Source organism: Sus scrofa, chromosome 15 (assembly GCF_000003025.6).
Source record: "Sus scrofa isolate TJ Tabasco breed Duroc chromosome 15, Sscrofa11.1, whole genome shotgun sequence".
NCBI lineage: Eukaryota > Metazoa > Chordata > Mammalia > Artiodactyla > Suidae > Sus > Sus scrofa.
Genome location: NC_010457.5, coordinates 11,058,631 through 11,083,212, shown reverse-complemented (window position 1 = coordinate 11,083,212; position 24,582 = coordinate 11,058,631). Strand labels below are relative to the sequence as shown.

General features: G+C 33.1%; 1 protein-coding gene across 1 annotated transcript in view; it reads right to left on the bottom strand.

Annotated features, from left to right (window-relative positions):
* Positions 1-24,582, bottom strand: part of LRP1B (LDL receptor related protein 1B) — a 1,887,165-nt gene that overhangs the window by 416,757 nt on the left and 1,445,826 nt on the right. The window contains 4 exon segments of the mRNA XM_021076285.1: positions 18,205-18,576; positions 19,686-19,810; positions 20,104-20,255; positions 20,386-20,512. Of these exon segments, the coding sequence (XP_020931944.1) occupies positions 18,205-18,576; positions 19,686-19,810; positions 20,104-20,255; positions 20,386-20,512 (776 nt within the window).

Sequence of the window (24,582 nt, the reverse complement as noted above, 5' to 3'; positions counted from 1 at the left end):
ATAAATTATTGAGTATAGTTCTCTGTGCCATAGAGTAGGGCCTTGTTGTTTATCTATTCTGTATGTAGTGGTGCTTATATATTAATCCCAATCTGCCAATTTATCCTGCCCCTCCCCCACCTCTCCTCTTTGGTAACCAAAATTTTGTTTTCTATGTGAGTCTATTTTTGTCTTATAAATAAGTTAATTTGTATAATTTTTAAAGATTATACAAATAAGTGATATAATATTTATCTCTCTCTGGTTTACTTAACATCATAATCGCAAGGTCCATCCATGTTGCCGCAAATGGCATTATTTCATTCTTTTTTATGGCTGATATTCCATAGCATATCTTCTTTAGCCATTCATTTGTTGAATACTTAGGTTGCTCCCATGTCTTGACTATTGTAAGTAGTGCTGCAGTGAACATTGAGGTGCATGTGTCTTTTCATATTATAGTTTTGTCTGGATGTATGTCCAGGAGTGGGATTGCTGGATTACATGATAGCTCTCATTTTTGTTTTTGCAAGGAACCTCCATCCTGTTCTCCATAGTGACTGCACCAATTTACATTCCCACCAACAGTGTAGGAGGGTTTCCTTTTCTCCATACCCTCTCCAGCATTTATTATTTGTAGACATTTTTTTGTTTTTTGTTTTTAGGGCTGCAGCTCAGACATATGGAAGTTTCCAGGAGGCTAGGGATCAAATTGGAGCTGCAGCTGCCAGCCTATGCCACAGCCACAGCAATGTGGGATCTGAGCCACATCTGTGACCTACACCACAGCTCATGGCAGTGATGGATCCTTAACTGACTGAGAGGCCAGGGATCAAACCCACATCCTCATGGATACTATTCGGGTTCATAACAGGGTGAGCCACAATAGGAACTCTCTATTATTTGTAGACTTTTGATGATTTTGACCCTTATGACTGGTTCGAGATGATACCTCATTGTAATTTTGACTTGCATTAATCCAATAAATAGCAATTTTGAACAAATTTTCATGTAGCTTCTTTGGAGAAATGTCTATTTAAATCTGTCCACTTGGGGATTGTATTATTTGTTTTATTGATATTGAGCTGCATAAACTATTTGTATATTTTGGAGATTAGTCCCTTGTCATTGGCATCATTTCTCAATATATTCTGTAGATTGTCTTCATTTTGTTTATGGTTTCCTTTGTGATGCAAAAGCTTGTGTGTTTAATTAGGTCCCATTTGTTTACTTTTATTTTTAATTACTTTAGGAGATGAATCTAAAAAAGATAATGGTGTGATTTATGTCAAATTGTGTCCTGCCTATGTTTTCCATTAGGAATTTTATAGTATCCAGTCTTATGTTTAGGTCTTTAATCCATTTTGAATTTACTTTTGTGTGTGGTGTTAAAAACATTTCATTTTCATTATTTTACATGTGGCTATTCAGTTTTCCCACAAGTGCTTACTGAGACTGGCTTTTCTCCATTATATATTCTTGCCTCCTTTTTTTTTTTTTTTTTTTTTTTTTTTTTGTCTTTTTGCCATTTCTTGGGCCGCTCCTGCGGCATATGGAGGTTCCCAGGCTAGGGGTTGAATCGGAGCTGCAGCCACAGGCCTACGCCAGAGCCACAGCAACACAGGATCCGAGCCGCATCTGTGACCTACACCACAGCTCACGGCAATGCCAGATCGTTAACCCACTGAGCAAGGGCAGGGATCAAACCCGCAACCTCATGGTTCCTAGTCGGATTCGTCAACCACTGCGCCACGATGGGAACTCCTCTTGCCTCCTTTATTGTAAATTAATTGACCATGGGTATGTGGGTTTATTGCTGGACTTTAAATCCTGTTCCATTGATACATGTTTCTCTTTTTGTTCTACTACCAAACTGTTTTGATGACTATAACTTTGCAGTACTATCTGAAGTCAGGGGGCCTGATTCTTCCAGCTCCATTTTTCTTTCTCAGGATTGCTTTGGCTATTCAGGATATTTTGTGTTTCCATAAAAATTTTGATTTTTTTTTGTTCTAGTTCTGTAAAAATTGCAATTGGTAATTTGATAGGGATCACATTGACTCAGATTGCCTTGGGTAGTATAGTAATTTTGACAATATTGATTTTTCCAATTTAAAAACATGGTATGTCTTTCCATCTTTTTTGGTCATCTTTGATTTCTTTCATCAACATGTTACAGTTTTTAAAGTCCAGGTATTTTGCCTCCTTAGGTAGGTTTTTTCCTAGGTATTTTATTCTATTTGATGTTATGATAAATGGGCTTATTTCCTTAATTTCTCTGTCTAATCTTTCATTGTTAGTGTATAGAAATACAAGAGATTTCTGTGTATTAATTTTGTATCCTCCAACTTGACAGAATTCATGGATGATCTATAGTAGTTTTCTGATAGCATCCTTAGGATTTTCTATGTATAGTATCATATAATCTGCAAACAGTGGCAGGTCTACTTCATGTTTTCTAATTTGGATTCCTTTTATTTATTTTTCTTCTCTGACTACCATGGCTAGGACTTCCAAAAATATGTTGAATAAAAGCGGTGTGAGTAGACATTTTTTTTTTTTTTTTTTGTCTCTTTAGGGCCACACCCACCACATATGGGTTTCCAGGCTAGGGGTAGAATAACACAGCCACAGCAAGACAGGATCTGAACTTCATCTGTGACCTACACTGTGGCTCACAGCAATGCTGGATCCTTAACTCACTGAACAGAGCCAGGGATCAAACCCATGTCCTCATGGATACTACTCAGGTTCTTTACCATTGAGCCACAGTGAGAACTCTGATGTCTTTTTCTTAACGTATTTTTCTGAAATACTTTCAGGTTTTCACCATTGAGTATGATGTTAGCTGTGGGTTTGTAATATATAGCCTTTACTATGTGGAGGTAAGTTCGATCTATGCCTACTTTCTGGAGAGTTTTTTTCTTTTTTTTCCACCTTTATTTAATTACTCAAATGAATTTATCACATCTGTAGTTATATAATGATCATAACAATCCAGTTTCACAGGGTTTCCATCCCATAACCCAAGCACATCTCCCCACTAGTATTTTTTTGAATTTTTTTGTGTCTTTGTCCATCATTAATACTGTCCTGTAATTTTTTTCTGTGGTATCTGTTTCTGGGTGATGGCAACTTCATCAACTCTGCAAGTTTTTAGAGTAGTTTCAGAAAGATAGATGTTAACTCTTCTCTAAATATTTGATAGAATTCACCTGTGAAGCCATCCTATCTTGAACTTTTGTTTGTTGGGAGTTTTGCAAACACAGATTCAATTTTAGTAACAATTTTGTAATTAGTTTGTTCATATTTTCTATTCCTTTCTAGTTCAGTGTTGGGAGATTGTAACTTTCTAAGAATGTGTCCATTTTTCTAGGTTGTTATTTTATTGGCATGTAGTTGCCTGTAGTAGTCTCTTATGGTCCTTTGTATTTCTGTAGTGTTAGTTGTAATTTCTTTTTCATTTATAATTTAGTTGATTTGGGCCCTCTCTGTCTTTTTGCAGTTTTTTTTCTTGATGAGTGTGGCTAAGGGTTTATAAATTTTGTGTATCTTTTCAAAGAACCTGCTTTTACTTTCATCGATCTTTTCTATTGTTTTCTTAGTCTTTATCTCATTTATTTCTGCTATGATCTTTATGATTTTTTTCCTTCTACTAACTTAGGGTTTTGTCTTTCTCTGGTTGCTTTAAGTGTAAGGTTAGGTTTCTTATTTGAGATTTTTCTTGCTTCCTGAGGTAAGACTGTGTTGCTCTAAACCTCCCTCTTAGAACTGCATCCTCAGGTTTGGATGATGGTGTTTTCTTTGTCATTTGTCTCTAAGTATTTTTTTTTTTATTTGCTCTTTGATTTCTTCAGTGATTCATTGATATTTTTAATAGCATATTGTTTATCCTCCATGTGTTTGTGTTTTTTGCAGTTCTTTTCTTGTAGTTGATTTCTAAAGTCATAGCATTTTTGTCAAAAAAGATGCTCAATATGATTTCAGTTTTCTTAAGTTTAATGAGACTTGCTTTGTGGCCCAGTGTGATATATCCTAGGGAATCTTCCATGTGCACATGAAAAAAATGTGTTATCTTCTGCTTTCAGATGAAATTCTCTATAAATAGCAATGAAGCCCATAAGGTCTGTTTCCTTATCAATTTCCATCTAGATGATCTGTCCATTGATGTAAATTGGGTGTTAAGTTACCCCCCTATTATTATGTTACTGTCAGTTTCTCCTTTTATGGCTGTTAGCATTTCCCTCATATATTGAGGTGCTTATATTATGGATCCATATATATTTACAATTGTGACATCTTCGATTGTCCCTTCATCATCATGTACTGTCTTCCTTTGTCTCTTGTAACAGTCTTATTTTAAAGTCTACTTTGTCTGATAGGAATATTGCTACACAAGAGCTTTCTTTTGATTGCCATTTGCATGGAGTGTCTTCTTCCATTCCCACACTTTCAGTTTGTATGTATCTCTAGATCTGAAGTGTGTCTTTTGTAGACAACATATATAAGGGTCTTGTTTTTATTTCTACTCAGCCAGTTTATGTCTTTTGATGGAAGTATGTAATCTGTTTACATTTAAGATAATTATTGATATGTATGTTCTTATTGTCACTTTGTTAATTGTTTTGAATTTGTTTTGGTTGGTCTTTTTTTCTTCCTTTCCTCTTGTTCTCTTCTTTTGTGATTTGATGACTATCTTTAGTATTGCATTTGGATTCCTTTTTATTTTGGTGTGTATACCTATTATAGATTTCTTTTCTTTGTGGTTAACATGAGGATTTTTTTAATGACTTTTATTTTTTCCATTATAGCTGGTTTACAGTGTTCTGTCAGTTTTCTACTGTACAGCAAAGTGAACCAGTCACACATACATATGTACATTCTTTTTCTCACATTATGCTCCATCATGCTCCATCAGAGTGACTAGATGTAGTTCCCAGTTCTATACAGTAGGATCTCATTGCTTATCCTTTCCAAAGGCAATAGTTTACATCTATTAATGCCAAATTCCCAGTCTGTCCCACTCTTTCCCCCTCCCCCTTGGCAACCACAAGTCTGTTCTCCATGTTAATGATTTTCTTTTCTGTGGAAGGTTTCATTTGTGCCATATATTAGATTCCAGATATAGGCAATATCATATGGTATTTGTCTTCTCTTTCTGATTTACTTCATTTAATATGAGAGTCTCTAGTTCCATCCATGTTGCTGCACATAGCATTATTTTGTTCTTTTTTATGGCTGAGTAGTATTCCATTGTGTATATATACACCACATCTTCTTAATCAATTCATCTGTTGATGGACATTTGGGTTGTTTCCGTGTCTTGGCTATTGTAAATAGTGCTGCAATGAGCATGCAAGTGCATGTGTCTTTTTCTAGGAAAGTTTTGTCTGGATACATGCCCAAGAATGGGATTGCTGGGTCATATGTTTGTGTTTACCATGAAGTTTTGATATTGTATTCTATAAGTATCACAGATGTTTTAAGTTGCTGAACTCTTAATTTCAAATGGATTGTAAATACTCCAAATTTGTATTCTCTTCCTCTCATATTTACTTGTCTTGGTATCATTTGAGTGTGGATGATTTCCTACCCTTACTGTATGTTTTTCCTTTACTGGTGAGCTTTCCCATTTCTTAAATTTCTTTTTTCTAGTTGTGGCCTTTTCTTTTCTGCATAGAGAAGTTCCTTTAGCATTTGTTGTAAAGTTGGTGCTGAATACTTTTAACTTTTGCTTATATGTAAAGCTTTTGAGCTCTCCATCAAATCTGAATGAGAGCCTTTCTGGGTATTCTTAGCTGTAGATTTTTTATTTTCGTCACCTTAAATATATCATGTCACTTCCTTCCAACCTGCAGAATTTCTGCTAAAAAATCTTCCTATAATCTCATGGTGATTGCTTTATATGTTGTTTGTTGCTTTCCTTTTGTTGCTTCTATGTTTTTTTAATTTAAAAAATTTTATTGAAATAGAGATGATTTACAATACTGTGTTAATGTCTGCTATAAAACAAATTGATACAATTATATATGTACACATACTCATTCTTTTTCAGATTCTTTTCCCATATAGATTATCGCAGAATATTGAATAGAGTTTCCTGTGCTATATTGCAGATCTTCATTGACCGTACACAACAGTGTCTGTTCCATGCACAACAGTGTGCATATGCCAGCCTCAAACCCCCAATACCCTCTACCTTTCCTTGTTGCTTTATATTTGTTTATTTTCTTTAATTTTTGTAAGTTTGATTACTATGTGTCTCAGTAGGTTCCTTCCTGGCTCAATACTGTATGGGACTCTGCATATCTTGGACTTGGGTGACTGTTTCCTTTCCCAAATTAGGGAAAATTTTGGCTATTATCTCTTTTAATATTTTCTCAGGCCCTTTCTATAATTCTCTGGAATCTCTATCATGAGAATGTTAGTGCATTTGACCTTATCTGAGAAGTTTCTTAAACTGTTCTTATTTCTTTTCGTCATTTTTCTTTATTCTGTTCTGCGAGACTGATTTCCACTACTCTGTCTTCCAATCTCTGGTTCATTCTTCTGCCTTATTTGTTTCTGTTATTGATTGCTTCCAGTGTATTTTTATCTCAGTTATTACATTCTTCAATTGTGTTTGGTTGTACTTTATATTTTCTCTTTGCTAAAAACTCCTTGTAACTTCTTGTTCTGTACATTCATTCTTTTCTTGAGTTCTTAGATCCTCTTTATAATCATTACTAGGAACTCATTCTCAAGTAGATTGCCTATCTCCACTTCACTTAGTTGTTATAAGGGGTTTTATCTTGTTTATTCATCTGGAACATATTCCTTTGCCATACCATTTTTATTAAAAATTTGTATTTATATTTTTATATGTGTAGTACCATAGTTACATTTCTTGATCTTGATCATCACCTAAGGGCCAGGTACCAGCCGATACTAGTGTAGTACTGTAAGGTTCTAAATCATAGTTTTCTTGCTTCTGGTGTCTGTTACCTGGTGGGTGAGGCTGGTCTGGAGTCTTGTTCAGGCTTTCTGGCAGGAGGGGCCAATGATGGGTAGAACTGGGTTTTGGCCCTCTAGAGGGCAGATCTAGAGGGCAGTATCAAGGGGTGTGTCTAGGGGTGGCTGTCAGCTGAGGAAGTCTTTAGGAAGCCTGTCTGATGATGAGTGGGGCTTTGTTCCTTCCATCTTGGTTGTTTGGCCTGAGGAATCCCAGCACTTGAACTTACAGACTGTTGAGTGGGGCAAGGTCCTGGTGCTAAGGAGCTAAAACTGCTGCCTACAGCCAGAGTTCATGTAATTCCTTCCTGTCTCTGCCACCAGATTTTATGAGCCCAGGGAGAGGCACAACTGCCCCCTATGCTGTCTCCCACTCCAGGACTAGAAAGTAGGTCTTGTTCAGGGTCCTATGGAGTCACTGCTTTTGTCCTGGGTCCTGATGCACATGGCATGTTGTGTGTATCTTCCAATAGTGGAGTCTCTGTTTCTCCTAGTTCTGTGAATCTCTAGCAATCAAGACTCACTGGCCTTTAAAGCTTAATGCTCTGGGGGCTCCTTCTCACAATATTAAACTCCTATACTGGAAAGCCTGGCATGGGCTCAGAGCTCTCATTCCTATGGGAGAACATCTGCAATATAATTATTCTCCAGTTTGTGGTTCATACACCCAGGTGATATGGGATTTGATTAGGTGGCAGGTGAGCCCCTCATACCATCTAGTGGTTTCTTCATTATGTTTTTGGATGTGGAATATCTCTTTTTTTGTAGATATTGTAGTCTTTTTTATTGGTGATAGTTCAACAATTATGATTTTGCTGTGCTTGTAAGAAGAAATGAGCTCAAGGTCCTTTTAGCCCACCATCTTTTCTGTAATTTAAACTTATTTTTGAATACAGTATGACCTGGAGATAGAATTTAGTTTTATTTTTCTATGCAAATTATACTAGCAAAATTTATTAAATACAGCTCATTATTTTTCAACTGCTTTGTAACACCATCATGGTAACCTATAAAAATTTATCTACAAGATATATATGTACTAATGTGCTTTAAGCCCTCTGTTCTTTTTTAAGTATTCCTTTGCTAATATTACATTGTTTTAATTATTATGATTTTAATAAGTGAAATTCTTGACAAAGAGAGACAATAGGTTTGTATTTCTTCAAAATTTCCCTATCCATTATTGAAGTTTTGCTCTTCCATGTACATTTTAGGATCAGCATGTGAAACTGCATGAAAAAAATGTCTTTTGACTTTTTTTTAAATGGAAGTTGCAATGTTTATTTCAGGTTCTCTCTTGGGTTTGTGTGTGTGTGTATGTTTTCTTTTTTGCCACATAGGCAGTATGTGGGAATTCCTGGGCCAGGGATTGAACCTACACCACACAGCAGCAACCAGGCCACAGTGGTGCGAATGCAGGAGGCTCAACCTACTAGGCCATCAGAGAACCCCCTCTTTTGACATTTTGAATTACATTAATCTTATAGAAAATTTGGGACAAATTTCCATAGATATGGAAATAAAATTTTTCAAATTTATGGTCATTAATATGGTCATTTATGGTCATTAATATTTTGTAATATTTTCCATTAGGATCTTATGCATACTTTTTAAAAATTATAGTTGATTTATAATGTGCCAATTTCTGCTTTACAGCAAAGTGAATCAGTTATAAGTATATCTACATTCATTTTTATATTATTTTCTATCATGGTCTATCCCAGGAGATTAGATATAGTTCCCTGTGCTATATAGTAGGACCTTTTTTATATTAATCCATTCTAAATGTAATAATTTGCATCTACTCACCACAAACTCCCATTCCATCCCACCCTTCCCCCTACCTCTCGTCAACCACAATTCTGTTCTCCATGTCTGTGAGTCTGTTTCTGTTTTTTGGAGATAGGTTCATTTCTGCCATATTTTAGATTCCAGATATAAGTGATATCATATGATATTTATCTTTCTTTTTCTGACTTCATTTAGTATGATAATCTCTAGTTGCATGCATGTTGCTGTAAATGGCATTATTTTGTTCTTTTATGGTTGAGTAGTGTCCCATTGTAAATATGTACCACATCTAATCAATTCATCTGTCAGTGTGAATAGTGCTTCTATGAACATAGGGGTGCATGTATCTTTATGAATTATAGTTTTGTCTGCATATATGCCCAGGAGTAGGATTGCTGAATCATGTGGTAATTCTACTTATAGTTTTCTGAGGAACCTTGATACTATTTTCCATAGTGATTTTACCAAATTACATTCTCACCAACAGGGTCGGAGAGTTCTTTTTATTCTACACCCTCTTTGGCATTTATTATCTGTAGACTTATTAATGATGGCCATTGTCATTTTAGTTTTGATTTGTATTTCTCTATAATTAGAAATGTTGAGCAACTTTTCATGTGGCTGTTGACCATCTATATGTCTTCTTTGGAGAATGTCTATTTAGATCTTTGCCCATTTTTTTAATTGGGTTGTTTGTTTTTGTAGTTGTTGAGTGGTATGTGTTGTTTGTATATTTTGGAGATGAATCCCTAGTTGGTTGTATCATTTGCAACTATTTTCTCCATTCTGTAGGTTGTCTTTATGGTTTCCTTTGCTATGTAAAATCTTGTAAGTTTGATTAGGTCTCAATTAGGTGGAAATGGGACAGACCTTAGAAAACTCTGATATGATTTATGTCAGAGAATATTTTGCCTATATTCTCTTCTAAGAGTTTTATGGTGTCATGTCTTATGTTTACATCTTTAAGCCTTTTTGAGTTAATAGGTGTGCATAGTGTGAGGTTGTGTTCTAATTTCACTGATTTACATGCAGCTGTCCACTTTAGTTTCCCCAGCAGCTCTTGCTGAAGAGACAGTCTTTTTTCCATTTTATATTCTTTTCTCCTTTATTGAACATTAATTTAACATAGGTGTCTGGGTTTACTTCTGGACTCTCTATTCTGTTCCATTGATCTGTAAATCTGTTTTCTACCAGTACCACACTGTCTTGATTACTGTAGTTTTGTAATATTGGGCTTCATTTCCAAAAATATAAAAACAGCTCATATAACTCAATATCAAAAAAAAAATTGAAAAATGGCACCAAAAAATCAAATACCAAAGGAATAAACCAATACTATCTTGAATAATAGTGGTGAGAGGGGGCATTCTTTTCCTGTTCCAGATCTTAGTGAGAAGGCTTTCAGCTTTTCTCTGTTGAGTATTAAGTTGTCAGTGGGTTTGTCATAAATGGCTTTTATTATGTTGAGATATGTTCCCTCTATAATCACTTTGGTAAGAGTTTTTACCCTGAGTGGATGTTGAATTTTACCAAATGCTTTTTCTTTAACTGAGATGATCATGTGGTTTTTGTCCTTTCCTTGCCAATATGGTGTGCCACGTTGACTAATTTGCATATGTTGAACCATCTTTGTGAACTTTGGATGATTCAAAGCTCATGTGTATGATCTTTTTAATGTATTATTGAATTAAGTTCGCTAATGCTTTGTTGAGGATTTTTGCATTTAAATTTATTGGTTTGTGATTTTCTCTTTTGGTAGTATCTTTGTCTGGTTTTGTTAATAGGATGATGGTGGCTTTATAGAATGACTTTGGGAATGTTACCTCTTCTTCAAACTTTTGGAAGAGTTTGAGTAGGAGTGGTATATGTTCTCTTGTACATTTGGTAGAATTCACCTGTAAAGCTACCCAGTACTGGAATTTTGTTTGTAGGGAGGTTTTTTGTTAGTTTTTGTTTTTAACATTCTATTTCACTTCTAAAGATAAGTTTGTTCAAGTTATCTATTATTGATTCAGTTTTGGTGTGCTATATGTTTCTGGGAAGTTGTCTATTTCTTTAAGTTTCCAGATTTGTTGGCATATAATTGTTCATAGTATTCTCTTATGTTTTTTTTTTGTTTGTTGTGTTTTTGTATTGCTGTGGTATCAGTTGAGATTCCTCCTTTTTAATTTCTTATTTTGGATGCTTCTATTTTTTGTGCATATATGTTGATAAGTATAATATCCTCTTCCTGAATTGATACTTTTATCATCATTTATTGCTAGCTTAACAAAGTATTACTTAAGCATATGTCTTAAGTCATTATAGAATTTAGAGAAACTATTTTACCTTATTTTTGATGATGTTATTTTTCCACCAAAAAAACCCTGTTTTGTTTGCCTAAAACAAAACATCAGCATGTATCCTATATATTAAGGATATTGTTCTGTAAAACTGAAACATATATACCAAGTTATAATGTAAAAATACAAGGCTCCTTAATGTGGGTTACAATTAAGTTTGAAGACATTATTTTAAGATTTGTTTTTCTGTGAAAATATGTAGATGTACTCTTACTGATCTTGTATGTCTAAATAAGCTTTATTTCATTTTGAATAACATTTTAGTCAGTTACAGAATTATATATTTCCTTAGCATTTTGGAAGTATTTCTAATGTTGCCAGTGAGAAGTCTGCTTAAATTCAGTTATTCTTCCTCTACATGAACTGACTATTCCTTCTAGTAGCATTTTAAGGTTCTTCCCTTTTTTATGATTCTCTGAAGTTTTACTTTGATGGCTGACTTAATTTAGTTATTCTGTTTAGCACTCAGAATGCATTTTCAATCTAAGGATCTATTTCTTTCATTTCTAGTAAACATCATTGTCACTTTGAATGTCAACTTTCTGGTCCTTCCCTCTCTTCTCTGCCATTTGTTAACTTCTACTAGCTATAATCATTTTGAATCTACCAACTTACCTTCCAAGTTTCGCAAGGGCTCTCTGTTTTGGGTTATTTTTCTCTAATTTACATATAAATGAATTAATTAGCATCCCATTTGTTCATTTGCACTTTGATTAGTCCAATATAAACTTTGTAAATTGGGATTTCTTTTAATTTGATTGACTTTTTCATTTCTAAGATTTTTTTAGTTTTTTTATTTTAATTATTTTGACACATAATTAAGATCTCTAACTGCATTATTTCTTGTACTTTTTATAGCCATGTATTTGTTTTCCTCTCTGAAGTCCTCAAAAAATTACACAAATCTCCTTCTAATTGTTTTTGTTTTTATTCATCTGCTGAATTATGGGTTTTGTTTAGCTTTTTAAAAATCCATCTGTTGTGGAATTTGAATTTGCAGGCTCTCCTTAAGTAAATTACTTATTTTTAACCCCTTTTCTAGCACTTGTTCCTTTTAGTTGGGTGGGTCAGTTGCCTTCACTTGGCTTCTGGGCCATAATACATAGCCAAGTCTTTCATATTTCATTTGGGGTTTTGCTCCATAGGGCATATGAGAACTTAGAGAGCCATCAACCTGAAAAAGACTAATGTGAATGTTGGCCACAGGATTATTGGCCATAGGGTAAAAATTTCACACATGAAATCAACCCATGTTGGAGATGGCACAGCTTTATTTTCTTTGGGGTGGCCTCACCCCTGCTCCTGGTTTATTCAAGATTTAAACCTGCTCCTGTTCCTCTAAGGGTCCATATTCTAGGGGCTAAGAAGTCTAATTAATTAAACAAGGGGATGTAATATTTGTAACTATCTATGCATCCAACATAGCAACAAAATGTATAAAGCAAAGAATAAGATATAAGAAAAGACAGTAACATAGCAGTAATAGGTAACTTTAGCACAACCACTTGTATACAATTGATAGATCATCCAAATAGAAAATCAATAAAGAAACATTGATTTAAATGATACAGTAGACCAGATGGACCTAATACATGACTAGAGAACATTTCATCCCCAAACAGCAGAATAAACATTTTCAAGTGTATGTGGAATAATCTCCAGGATAGATCACATATTAGGCCACTCAAGTCAGAGTGGCCCTCATCAAATGTCTACAAATATTAAATGCTTGAAAGGGTATGAATAAAAGGGATTCCTCCTACACTGTTAGTGGGAATGTCACTATGGAAAACAGTGTGGAGGTTCCTTAAAAACTGCAGAGTTAACACATGACCCAGCATTCCCACTCATGGACATACATCTTGGGGAAATAAGCAACAACAAAACCTTCTAATTTGTAAAGATACATGTACACCAGTGCTCACAGAAACACTGTTTACAATAGTCAAGACACGAAAGCAACCTAAATGTCCACTGGTCCATTGACAGATGACACAGATGTGGTATATATCTTTATAAACACATATATGTATGTACACACAATGTAATAGTATTTAGCCATAAAAAATGAAATAATTAAAATAATGCCATTTGTAGCAACATGGATGTACCTAAATATTCTCACACTTGAGTGAAATAAGCCAAAGAAAGACAAATACATGATTTCACTTATATGTGCAATCTAAAAACAATATAAATGAATCTATTTACCATAAACAGGAACATACTCAGAGACATGGAAATAAAACTAAATATCACCAAAGGGAAAATGGGTGGAGGCGAGATAAATTAGGAGTATGGTATTAACAGTTACACCCTACTATATATAAAATAGATAAACAACAAGGATACTGTACAGCACAGGGGAAACTATTCATTATCTTGCAACAGCCTACAATGGAAAATAATCAGAAAAATTATATATGTATATATAATTATATATATATGCATATATATAACTAAATAACTATGCTGTACACCTGAAACTAACACAATATTGTAAATTAATTATACTTCCATAAATAAAAGAACAGAGAACCTGAATAAACATTTTCCAAAGACATCCAGATAGCCAACAAACACATGAAAAGGTGCTCAATATCACTAATCCTCAGGGAAATGCAAGTCAAAACCCCAGTGAGATATCACCTCATAACTGTCAGAATGACTGTTATCATAAAGACAAAAATAAGTGTTGCCAAGAATGTGGTACAAAGGAAAACTTGCACACTGTTGGCGGGGGGCAGGGGGATTGGTATAGCCACTATGGTAAAGAGGAATATGGAGATTCCTTGAAAAATTAAAGGTAGAACTACCATATGATCTAGCAGTTCCACTCTTAGGTAGTTATCCCAAGAAGACAAAACAAAACGATATAAAAGATATATGTACTTCCATGTTCATTGGAACATTATTCATAATAGCCAAGAAAATGAAGTACCCTAAGTGTCCACAGATAGATAAATGAAGACGTGATTTTAAACACAAAGATACACAGCGTGTACCTTACAACACTGTTTTCCTTTTGTCTACTAAATAAAATCAAAACCCCTTATCTTGAATATTAGTACACCAGTGTTCACTGTACCATTTTCACACTAACCAAAAGGTAGAAATAACTTGCGTGTCCATAAAGAGATGAATGGATGAGTAAAATGTGGTATATATACATATGACAGAATACTATCCAGCTGTAAAAAGTGGAATGAACTTCTGATACACCCTATAATATGGATAAACCTTCAAAACATTATGCTAAGTGAAATATGCTATACACAACAAAATATGGTATGAGTCCACTTATATGAAATAGATACAATATCCAAATTCATAGAGAAAGAAAATAGATGAATGGTTGCCAGAGAATAAAGGTAGGGGAAATGGGAAGAAATTGCTTAAACAGGGTTTTTGTTTAAGGAGATAAAAATGTTTGGAAATAGTAGTGAGTAGTGATGGTTGCCCAATATTGTGAATGTAATTGATGTCACTGAATCATACTACTAAAATGTTTTATATGTATATTTCATGTATGTTTTAACTAAGTTTAAAAACATACCAAAAACTATCGAACCATACAATTGAATTGTAAGTATATAAATTACATCTTAAACTATTTTTTGTGACACTTCTTATCTTAGCAAACAAAACCTTTAATATTGAACTCCTCTCTAGGACTTTGGCCTCATCTCACATCAATTCATGCCATACAACCCATGTTCTAATTATACCAAATGATGTGTTACTCTTTGTTTACGGTGTGTTTTTCATGTCTTTATACCTAAAATTTTTTGAGCCTTTGGTCTAGAAGAGTAGTTTGCAATCTCTTTGACCCAAGGACTATTACACTCTTAAAAAGTATTGAAGACTCCAACAAAATGTTTGTATATGTGAGTTATGTCCACAGCTATCACTATATTAGAAATTTAAACTGAAGTATTTATTTTAAATATGTATTAATATCCTTTAGAAAACAAAAATGATTGCACATTTATATAAATAACATTTATAAAAATATAAATTTTTTCAATGAGAAGACAGCACTGTTTTTATCATTTTATAAGTTCGTTTCATGTCTGGACTGTAAGAACACAGCTAGATTCTCACATCTGCTTCATCATATATGCTGTGTTGTTTTAGTTGAAATTTGTGAAGAATATCTAGCTGTACTTGGCTATGGAGTTGGAAAAGGGAGGAATGTTTTTAATAGCCTTTTCAGATAATTCTGAATATGCTTTTATGCTACAGCAACATGACAAGTGGTAGTTACTTAAAGGTTAGCTTCATTGTGGAATCAGAAACAATAGTGATGAACTTTTCATACTCTATTAAAATTCATTGATCTAGCTTAGACTCTGGATGGATCATTTACCAAGCATGATTTTTGTCACATCAATTGGAAATGTTGGTTCCCTGAGTCATACATATCTTCCAAATGTTGAGTTTCTGTGTGCAACACCCCCCAAATCACACTACTGTAACATCACTACCCATTTCATCAGAAAAGCCTTTAAGTACTGGGAAAATTTTAAGCTTACTGTGGTGAATACAACTCTTCTAAAAATTTAATTTTTACTAGAAAGCTTAATTTTTTAAAAATTACTTGCAACAAATATTGTAGATCATTTTCTTTATAATAGCAGACCACACACCCAGGTTTGAATAACCATAGTTTGCCTTGTCCTCATTCTTTCAAGTAAAAAATGATGTTCCTTAAAATAAGCATGAACTCAAATAATGACAGAAATCTGTGGTTTCCTTCTGGCAACCACTGTACTTCAGAATGCAACAGAACTGCTTTATATGTATTTAATCACACAGAATATTAAGGAGATGTGTACTGAAGGATCAAGATTTAATAATTTTTTTTTACTCATTCTTCAAGGACATTCTCAAGTGAAACAGGATCTCTCTCTCTCTCATTTTTCCTGCTATTAAGTGGTAATATAAAATACAACAACTACTGGCACTGCTTGGTGGCACTGTCTCAATAGTGCTAAGGTACCAGCAATTTAGCCACTATGGCTTTTGCACAATTGATGCAAATGTCAACACAGCAAAAAAGGCAAGTATCTAGCACTATTGCTAAAATAGTTTTGATCTCTAGACTCCTTGAACACGTATCAGGATGCTCAGGAACCAGACTTGGGGATCACAGGTATAGAATTCTTCCTCTTCTCCTTCTCCACTTCACTCATTAGACACCTGTTGACCCTTTAAATTTCCTTAAATTCTTCTTAAACTGTGGCTTCTAAAGGTCTATGGACTCATAGTCATCTTTATACCTAGGGTGCCTGACAAAGAATCTGGAGCACAGAAAATGAATTAATAAGTTAATAGGTTATGGCTGCAATGTGAGCACTTCCAACTCTGAATTATAGCAGTCTAGAAAATCAGAGGACCAAAGAGCATTGCAATGTAAATGTCATAGAGATATACCCAAAGAACCAACAAATCATCAATATGTCTGAGCTCTATGATCAGTACAGTTATAGTGGTATTTTCATACACACACCAAAGGGGCATGTGCTGGGATATACAAATTGGTATGAAATTATCAACAAGTATGATAATCTACAGAGTAAGGAAACAGGAATATGTATTTACATACACTTGAACTGACCTGGAAAGACTGAGTCGGATTTGATTATGGAAAAAGGATTGTGAAGGATATTAAATACTGAGAGAACAAAATAAACAGTGGCACGCCTCACATAGGACTGCAATGATAATATGAAGCTCGATGTAAAGTATCTATTTTCCTTATATGAGTAGATAGTGGATCTCACTGAGTATCTGGTAAATATATATTAATGTAAATTGACTTTTTTTACATACTAGTCATAAACTAAATTATAAAATTATTGAAGACAAAATTGTGGGAAAATAGGCCTTTTAATAAACAATTGATGAAAATGTAAATTTATGTGGTTGTCTTGGAAAGAAATTTGACCAGTTATAAAAACTTAACAGATTGATTTTGTAATTCTATTTCTAGGATGCTATGCTAAAGAACTACTTATATGTGTAAAAAAACATTTATATGCAGAAATGTTCATTGCGACATGGTAGGTAATGTTAAAACACCAAACACAACCTAAATAATTATCAAGAAGAAACTGGTTAAATAGTATATCCTTAGTAGAGGATGTATACAGACTTTCAAATCCTTAGTAGAGGATCTAAACAGACTTTCAAAACATAGAGCCTTATGTATTGAAAAAAAAGCTTTTTAAGATATAGAATAAGTGAAAAAAAGTGAATATTGCATATACAGTCATTCCATTTTTGTAATTACAAATGATACACAAACATAAAACTGTGGAGGCATAACAGTGGTCACTTATAAGTAAGCAAATGGAATTGATGTTGCAGTGATGAGGCAGAAGCTTCATTTTAAAATCCATATTACTTGAACAGTTTACAATAAATGCATGTACTATTTTGAAATTTAAAAAGTAATGAAAAAGACTGACCCCAGTATAGTGAAATTGGAAAAGAGAGGAATATATGGAAATCATATAAAGGGGAGAGAGATGTTGAATGAGGCATATGAAGCTAATCTCTGTAAAAGTTGGATGACAGGAAAGATATTTGTCTAAATTATATAGATAATTCACACAATACTATGTTCTGTAAAATATAAAAAATATTAGATCATTTTAATATATATAACACATGTGTATGTTATCCATACACACACAAAATAACCTCTGATATTTGAGAAAATAAAATTCACCAAATATATTTAAGTTGATATTCTTAAAAATATAATTTCAGCCACTGGAAGAAAATAAGATTAGTAAATTTTATACTGAAAAATTATTTTCCATGAATTTTAATACTTATTTATAAGAAACATTATAAAGAAATATATTGAAAGTTCCATGATTAGAAGCTAATGGTCATAATATAGATGCTGTACATGCTCACAGACAATTGCTTCTTTTACTTTTGGGGCTTTGGATGATATAGTTGCACCCATTCTTGAATATACACTCTAGGAAAATATAATTGTTACATGCAATTCCCATTCTAATTTCTCTACTAATCCAAATAATACTCTTTTCCACAAAACTATTTAAATATAAATTTTTGTACTTACTTTCAACAATGACTTGTCTGTCTTCCCAGTTATCTTTAATAAGTTGTATATTTCCAAAATGCGCATCACTGTAAAAGATTCGGTTGGTACCTTTTCTTCTTTGATTATAGTCAAAAGCCAAGGCTATCACATTCTTAAAATAACGTGGATTTTCATATGGCCTTATTGGTGAATTTAAATTGGTTTCATCAGAAAGGTGTATACTTTTTAATATGGTTCTCCCTGAATACAGCAAATAGCCTTCATGCCTTAAGCAAGTAACTCCATCCTCTGCCAAATATCCATGGGCACAAGCACAAGTTCTCCAGGAATTTCCTCGATAGAGACAGAGTTGCTGACATCCCCCATTGTCCTTGGCACAAACATTTGTCCCTAAGAATAATAATAAAGATACACACACATTTGTGTTTTTTCTTTTATTTTTCAGGTAGTTTTTTCTTCTAAAATATTTTTTAAATAATGTTGAAAATTCTAGTTTTTTATCCTTAATTTTTAGACTGGTCAGTAAAAATTTAACCACTATAAACTACTGATTTTTAAAAGATCACTCCAGTTTAAAACCTTGGATTTCTTATTTCAGATATAACATTCTTCTTCTTCCCCAACTTTCAAATAGAAGCATTAAGAATTTCCTTTAATCAGCCAGTTAAGTGCATAACTCTATTTTGAAACTTGATACTGAGATTACAATAAGTTTTATATACTGTAATCTTTAGTACAAGTAACTGACTCACTCAAAACATGAACTGAATTCACCAAAACAATTACATGCACTACTTTAAAGTCTGTGTCTATGAAGTATATAAGGTATCAAAGAAATGTATGGTTCCAATGTGCCTAACATCCTAAGTATATTGGGCATATATTTTTAATCCTAGTTTTGAATTAATGTATAATATGGTATTAAGATTTCTATATCAGACTAATTCTCTTCTATGAAGCCATCATCTCCAAAAATATTATACCTTCCTTTGTTTGATGTCAAGAAAATTAATTAAAATTTAATGAACATTTAAAATAAACATTATAATAATGGAAGTGATATTTTAAAAAATATCCTAGTCACGTCATATTAGTTTCAAAACACATAATTTGAAGAAATGATGACTCAACATAATTCACACTAATAGCAAACTTCTGGAGCCATACTCACTTTATATATTAAAATGTAATTCCAAAACATTCCAGCTGCTTTTTATTCTATTATCCTAATTATGCTTTGCAGTCTTCATTAAATATGTATATTTATAAAGTGTTTCTATATTAGTTAGCTTAAACATATGCACTGTCCTGGGCAAAAATATACATGTATGAACTATTATGGATTCATTTAATTAGGCTACTATATGATCTTTTTAGGAAATTTAGATGTAAAAATAGGGTCTTGAGATTTGGACTCACAAGAATTAATCCATAACAAGTTTAATAAATAAATGTAAAAAAAAACCCATAAAAGTCATTTATCATATTAGAGTGCTGACCTTTCTCTCTCACTCGGTTAAAGATTTTAACCTCCTTCAGATTGACTCCAAGACCCGTTCTCATGGTTATGGTTTCCGTGGCATCATTCTTGTGGCCCCTTCTGATGGACCCATTGGCATGTGCTCTGCCAAGAAGTTGAACATACACGATCAACAATCTTTAATTCAAGTCAAGCTAGTTATTTAAGGTGAAGATAACAGATGTCCCAGCAGAAGGGAAAGAAACCAACATTAGTCTGTAACATTGAAAAGGTTGATCCTGGAATAGGAAGAAAAACTGCCTTTTTCTGGGGAAATACCATGGTTTTGTGAGATCCTTTTTGTGACCTTGCTAAGGAATGGCTAATCCTATAAGGGTAAATCATCTAGGGCTAAAATAACATTTTGAGACTCAAATACTTATGAAAAAATAAATTACCTGTCAGACCAGTAGATGTAAGCCCCAAAGACTGCAACTGAAAACATATCCACATTGCTCCCTGACAGCACCATCTCACGATTCCCACCAGTCTCAAGGTCAATTCTTTCTATCTTGTCTGTACGAGCATCACACCAGTACAATTTATTTTCCTAAGATCAATTAAAAAGTAATATTACAAGCTGTTTTGTGTTTTATAAAGAAAATAAGACAAGGCTACAAGTGGACTAACATAAGTTGGCAGTTAACACACATTAAATACTTGAAAGAAATCGAACAGACCTCATAGTCAATGGAGATGCCATTGGGCCATGCTATTCCCATGCTTACGAGGACAACCTTTTCTGAGCCATCTAAGCGAGCCTTTCCAATGCAGGGCATCTGTCCCCATTCAGTCCAGAACAAGTAGCTGAAATTAAATTGTTGGCTTCTATTAATATGCAGATAAACACAAAAGTGCATAAAAATAATAATTACAGCAATAACATACTAACAATGAAAATAATCTTATAAACATTAATATACATGTGTGTATGTAATAAATTTTTATTATACAAAAATATTTAACCATTCATAGAAATCATGAGGAAGAATTTCCAAAATAACTTTGGTACAGGCCACTCGCTGTCTGAAATGCTTTTTATCAACTTGCTTTCTTAATTTGTTCCTGTGTATTGTATCTCGCACATCATTTCCTTCAAGAAGCCTTCTGTGTTCCCGCTGATTATTGCACCTTGTACTTTTCTTCATAGCATGAATTAGAGTGGCAAATTTCTATTTGTATTTGTCTACAATGTTACTATTTATTAATATTTTTTGCTGCCACTAGGCTTTAGAATAAATGAGGGAGTAATCTTTTTTCTTGTTTACTATTACAATAAGCAGTAGGTAATTAGAAAATTATAAAAATAAAAATATTTATAATCAAACTGTATATAAATTTAAATTTATTTAAATAATGACTGTGTCATAAGTTTTGATTTTGTCCACTTAAATTGATAAATGTAACTATTCTAATTTGAATTTTATAAATTATTTTGTGACTCCATCTTAAAACCTGAATTCATACAAAGCAGATGTTCTTATTTTAATAATTTTATAATACAATGTAATATAGAAGGACTGTGGAAGAAATGAAATATGGAAAGAAAATCCAAAATATGCTGAAGTAAAATAAGATGTAAAAAAAAAAGTTAAAAAACAAAAGGTACATAATCCATGCTTTTATTCACTAATTAAGTCAACAAATATTATAATTATATTACAAATTCACGCTTTCAGATGAATTAGATCTATTCTTTTGAAGCTATGCCCACTGAAGATTTTATTCAGTCTGATAATAGCAATGACTAAAGTTTAGAAAAATATGGAAATGATTCATTTAGGCAAAAATGGGTGTGTATTCTGTGCATATTTGAGTAAATATATAAAAACTATTGTGTATAAAAGAAAGTGATATTTGTATAGGAAAACCAAAGAAGACCTACATTCATATTTTGTATTATTTATCCATGAAAAATGATACTAAACTACCTAAAAATATATATATTTCCTTTATGCATATTGTTTTGATTTATTTTAAAAGTTGATTTTTTTCTTCCTGAAAATGCTGTATAAAATAAGTGTGTTAAACTTTTACAACCAGACAAACATGAGGTGTGGCTAGAATCCCAAATATATTAATCCTGAAGAAACTTGCATTCATATTTACAAGCTCTATAAATCAGAAAGGGAAACTTTATAGCAAGAAATCCAACTAATAATTTATTAGTAAGATCTAGGTTAAAGGAGGCATGGAATATCTATACTTGTATTAAAATTATGATTTTTAAATCTTTAAGTTACATTTAAAAGTTATTAGAAATAAGGAGTTCCCACTGTGGCACAGTGAGTTAAGGATCCAACATCTCTGCAGCAGCTTGGGTCACTGCTGAGGCATAGGTTCTATCCCCTGGCTGGTACAGTGGTTTAAGGATCTGGCATTGCCTATGCCATAGCTACAAATCAGATTCGATCCCTGGCCTAGGAACTTCCCATTTGCCACAGGTACAGCCAAAAATTTTTTAAAATTATTAAAAATATTTTAACTGAAAGGTAAAATCAGTTGCTTCATTGAACATTTTAGGGAGAAGTTTTAGCATTACTAATGTTTGTTTTTTGTTTGTTTCTTCTGCAGAGTCTGCAGCATGCAGAAGTTACTGGGTCAGGGATTAAACCACCGCCACAACAGTGACAATGATGGGTCCTTAACCTCTAGGTCACCAGGAAACCTCACTAGTGTTCTTAATATGACTAGTCAGGGGATGTAATACTGTGAATGAGGCATTTGGGGAGCCAAAATAGACATGTGCTTATTTTTTTCAACCTGATTCTTGTAATCTACTTTTAACATAATCCACAGTTCAGATCTGAAAGGAAAATGTGTATAATATACATTTTATTTAATAGTAATCTGCTTTCAAATGTACTAAATGAGTAATAAACATGAGTAATAAACATATTGGGTGTGTAGGTGAAATGAGTCATTTAATACATTTAGTTCTCACAACTTTGGAGGCTACAGTTCAGGAAATTAATGATCCATACTCACATGGCTGAAAAGGGGGATGCACTCCAGCTTTCCTGACCCAGACCTGTATCATCTCTATGTTGTCTCACCAAATAGAAATATAATGCCACAGTATAATATTCTTATATCAAATGTTATTTTACCCTAGGTATAAAGAGTATAACAAAGATCTCCATACTTCAAAACACAAAACGGAACATGAAAAATGTCTTAGCATTGAGAAAAGTCTCTTTTCCCCCCCAAGTAGTTTCTATTCATTTTAAATGTGCAATATTTCCATGCAGGAGGCTTGGACGAATGGCAACAAAATTAGGAATTAAAAAAATATTCAAAACAAAACTAACTTGAATAGAGAATTTTAGTCAAATTTTCAGTGGTAATTTAACAAACTGTCTATGAAGCCAAAGTGACTGCAGAAATCACTTTTATGGCTAAAATATTTATCAACTAAATAAGATTAAAAGATCCTCCTTCTACCAAAATTAAGCAACATTTTATGAATGTCAGGCAAAAAATAATTTATTTGCTCCTTACACGAAAATTGAAAGTAAAGAATTGAATAGAATTAGCACCTTGAGATTCTCTGGGGATTATAAACCAAATGTAGAGAAAGAACACTCTCTAACTTATAAAACAGCAGAGAGAAACTTATGAATAATTTGAGAGTAATTTACAAAGATGTGCTTGAGATGTCTTTAATAAACAGAGTTTTTTGGTATTTAAATGTGATCTTTAGCAATGGGAAGAAATGAAATGTTTTTCACTGGTTTTTGAGACTTCATGGAAATTAAGATTCAGTGATGGCATTTCAAATTGATGTTGTCCCCATTTGAGTTCAAATTTTGCTGCAGTGAATTGTTTGTTAGATTGTATTACATAGCCAGGAAAGTTACCTTTAGAGTATTAGCTTGGTTAATATAACCCTGGAAATATTTTCAAGGTTACCCTAGATCCAGAAATTTTCAATATTGTCAAAATCAAGTGTTATACTATACAATTGAAATTTCTCTGGATAATAATGTGTCCTAAAATGAAAATCCCTTTATTTACAGAAGCTTAGAGTTACAGAATTTAAAAATTAAAGCAAGATACTCAAAAGTCATTTGAAGGATTATACAAATATTGTCATCATCATAACACAAATCTCTCTCTTAATTAGACACAAGTTTTTGGTAGGAATACGTGCAAAGAACACATATCATGAGTTAACTTCCAATTAATTATTGACATTTGAATAATAGGTAAAATACTCAATTTGGTAGCATTGAAAGTCCTAAAAACCTAGCATATACTTACTGACCCCCAAAAGTGTTTTAATATATCATAAGGCAATTATACTGATGTCAGAATTAATTTACACACAGGTTATGCGTAAAAAGGAAAATAAATCTTTTAATGTTGCAACTAGATTCAAGCTGAACAAGTATATTTTCAAGGTACTATAAATATCTTTGAATAATTTCAAATAAATATATTTTGAGAAATAAGTAATATGAAAATATCCAAATTTGTTGGGGAAAGAGTAAAGGTGTAAAGTGTATGTGGCAGAAAGGGAAGAACAAATGCATCTCAATTTTTAAAGAAATAGCATTAGCCAAGACATGGAGACAACCTAAATGTCCATTGACAGATGAATGGATAAAGATGTGAGATAGATATAGATATAGATATGTAGATAGGACAATGGAATATTACTCAGTCATAAAAAGAATGAAATGTCATTTGCAGCTACATGGATGGACCTAGAGATTCTCATACTGAGTTAGAAGGAGGAAGACAAATACCACATGATATCACTTATCTGTAGAATCTAAAATATGACAAAAATGAACTTATCTATGAAACAGAAACAGACACACACACATAGACAACGGACTTGCAGTTGCCAGGGGGCCAGAGAAGGTTTGGGT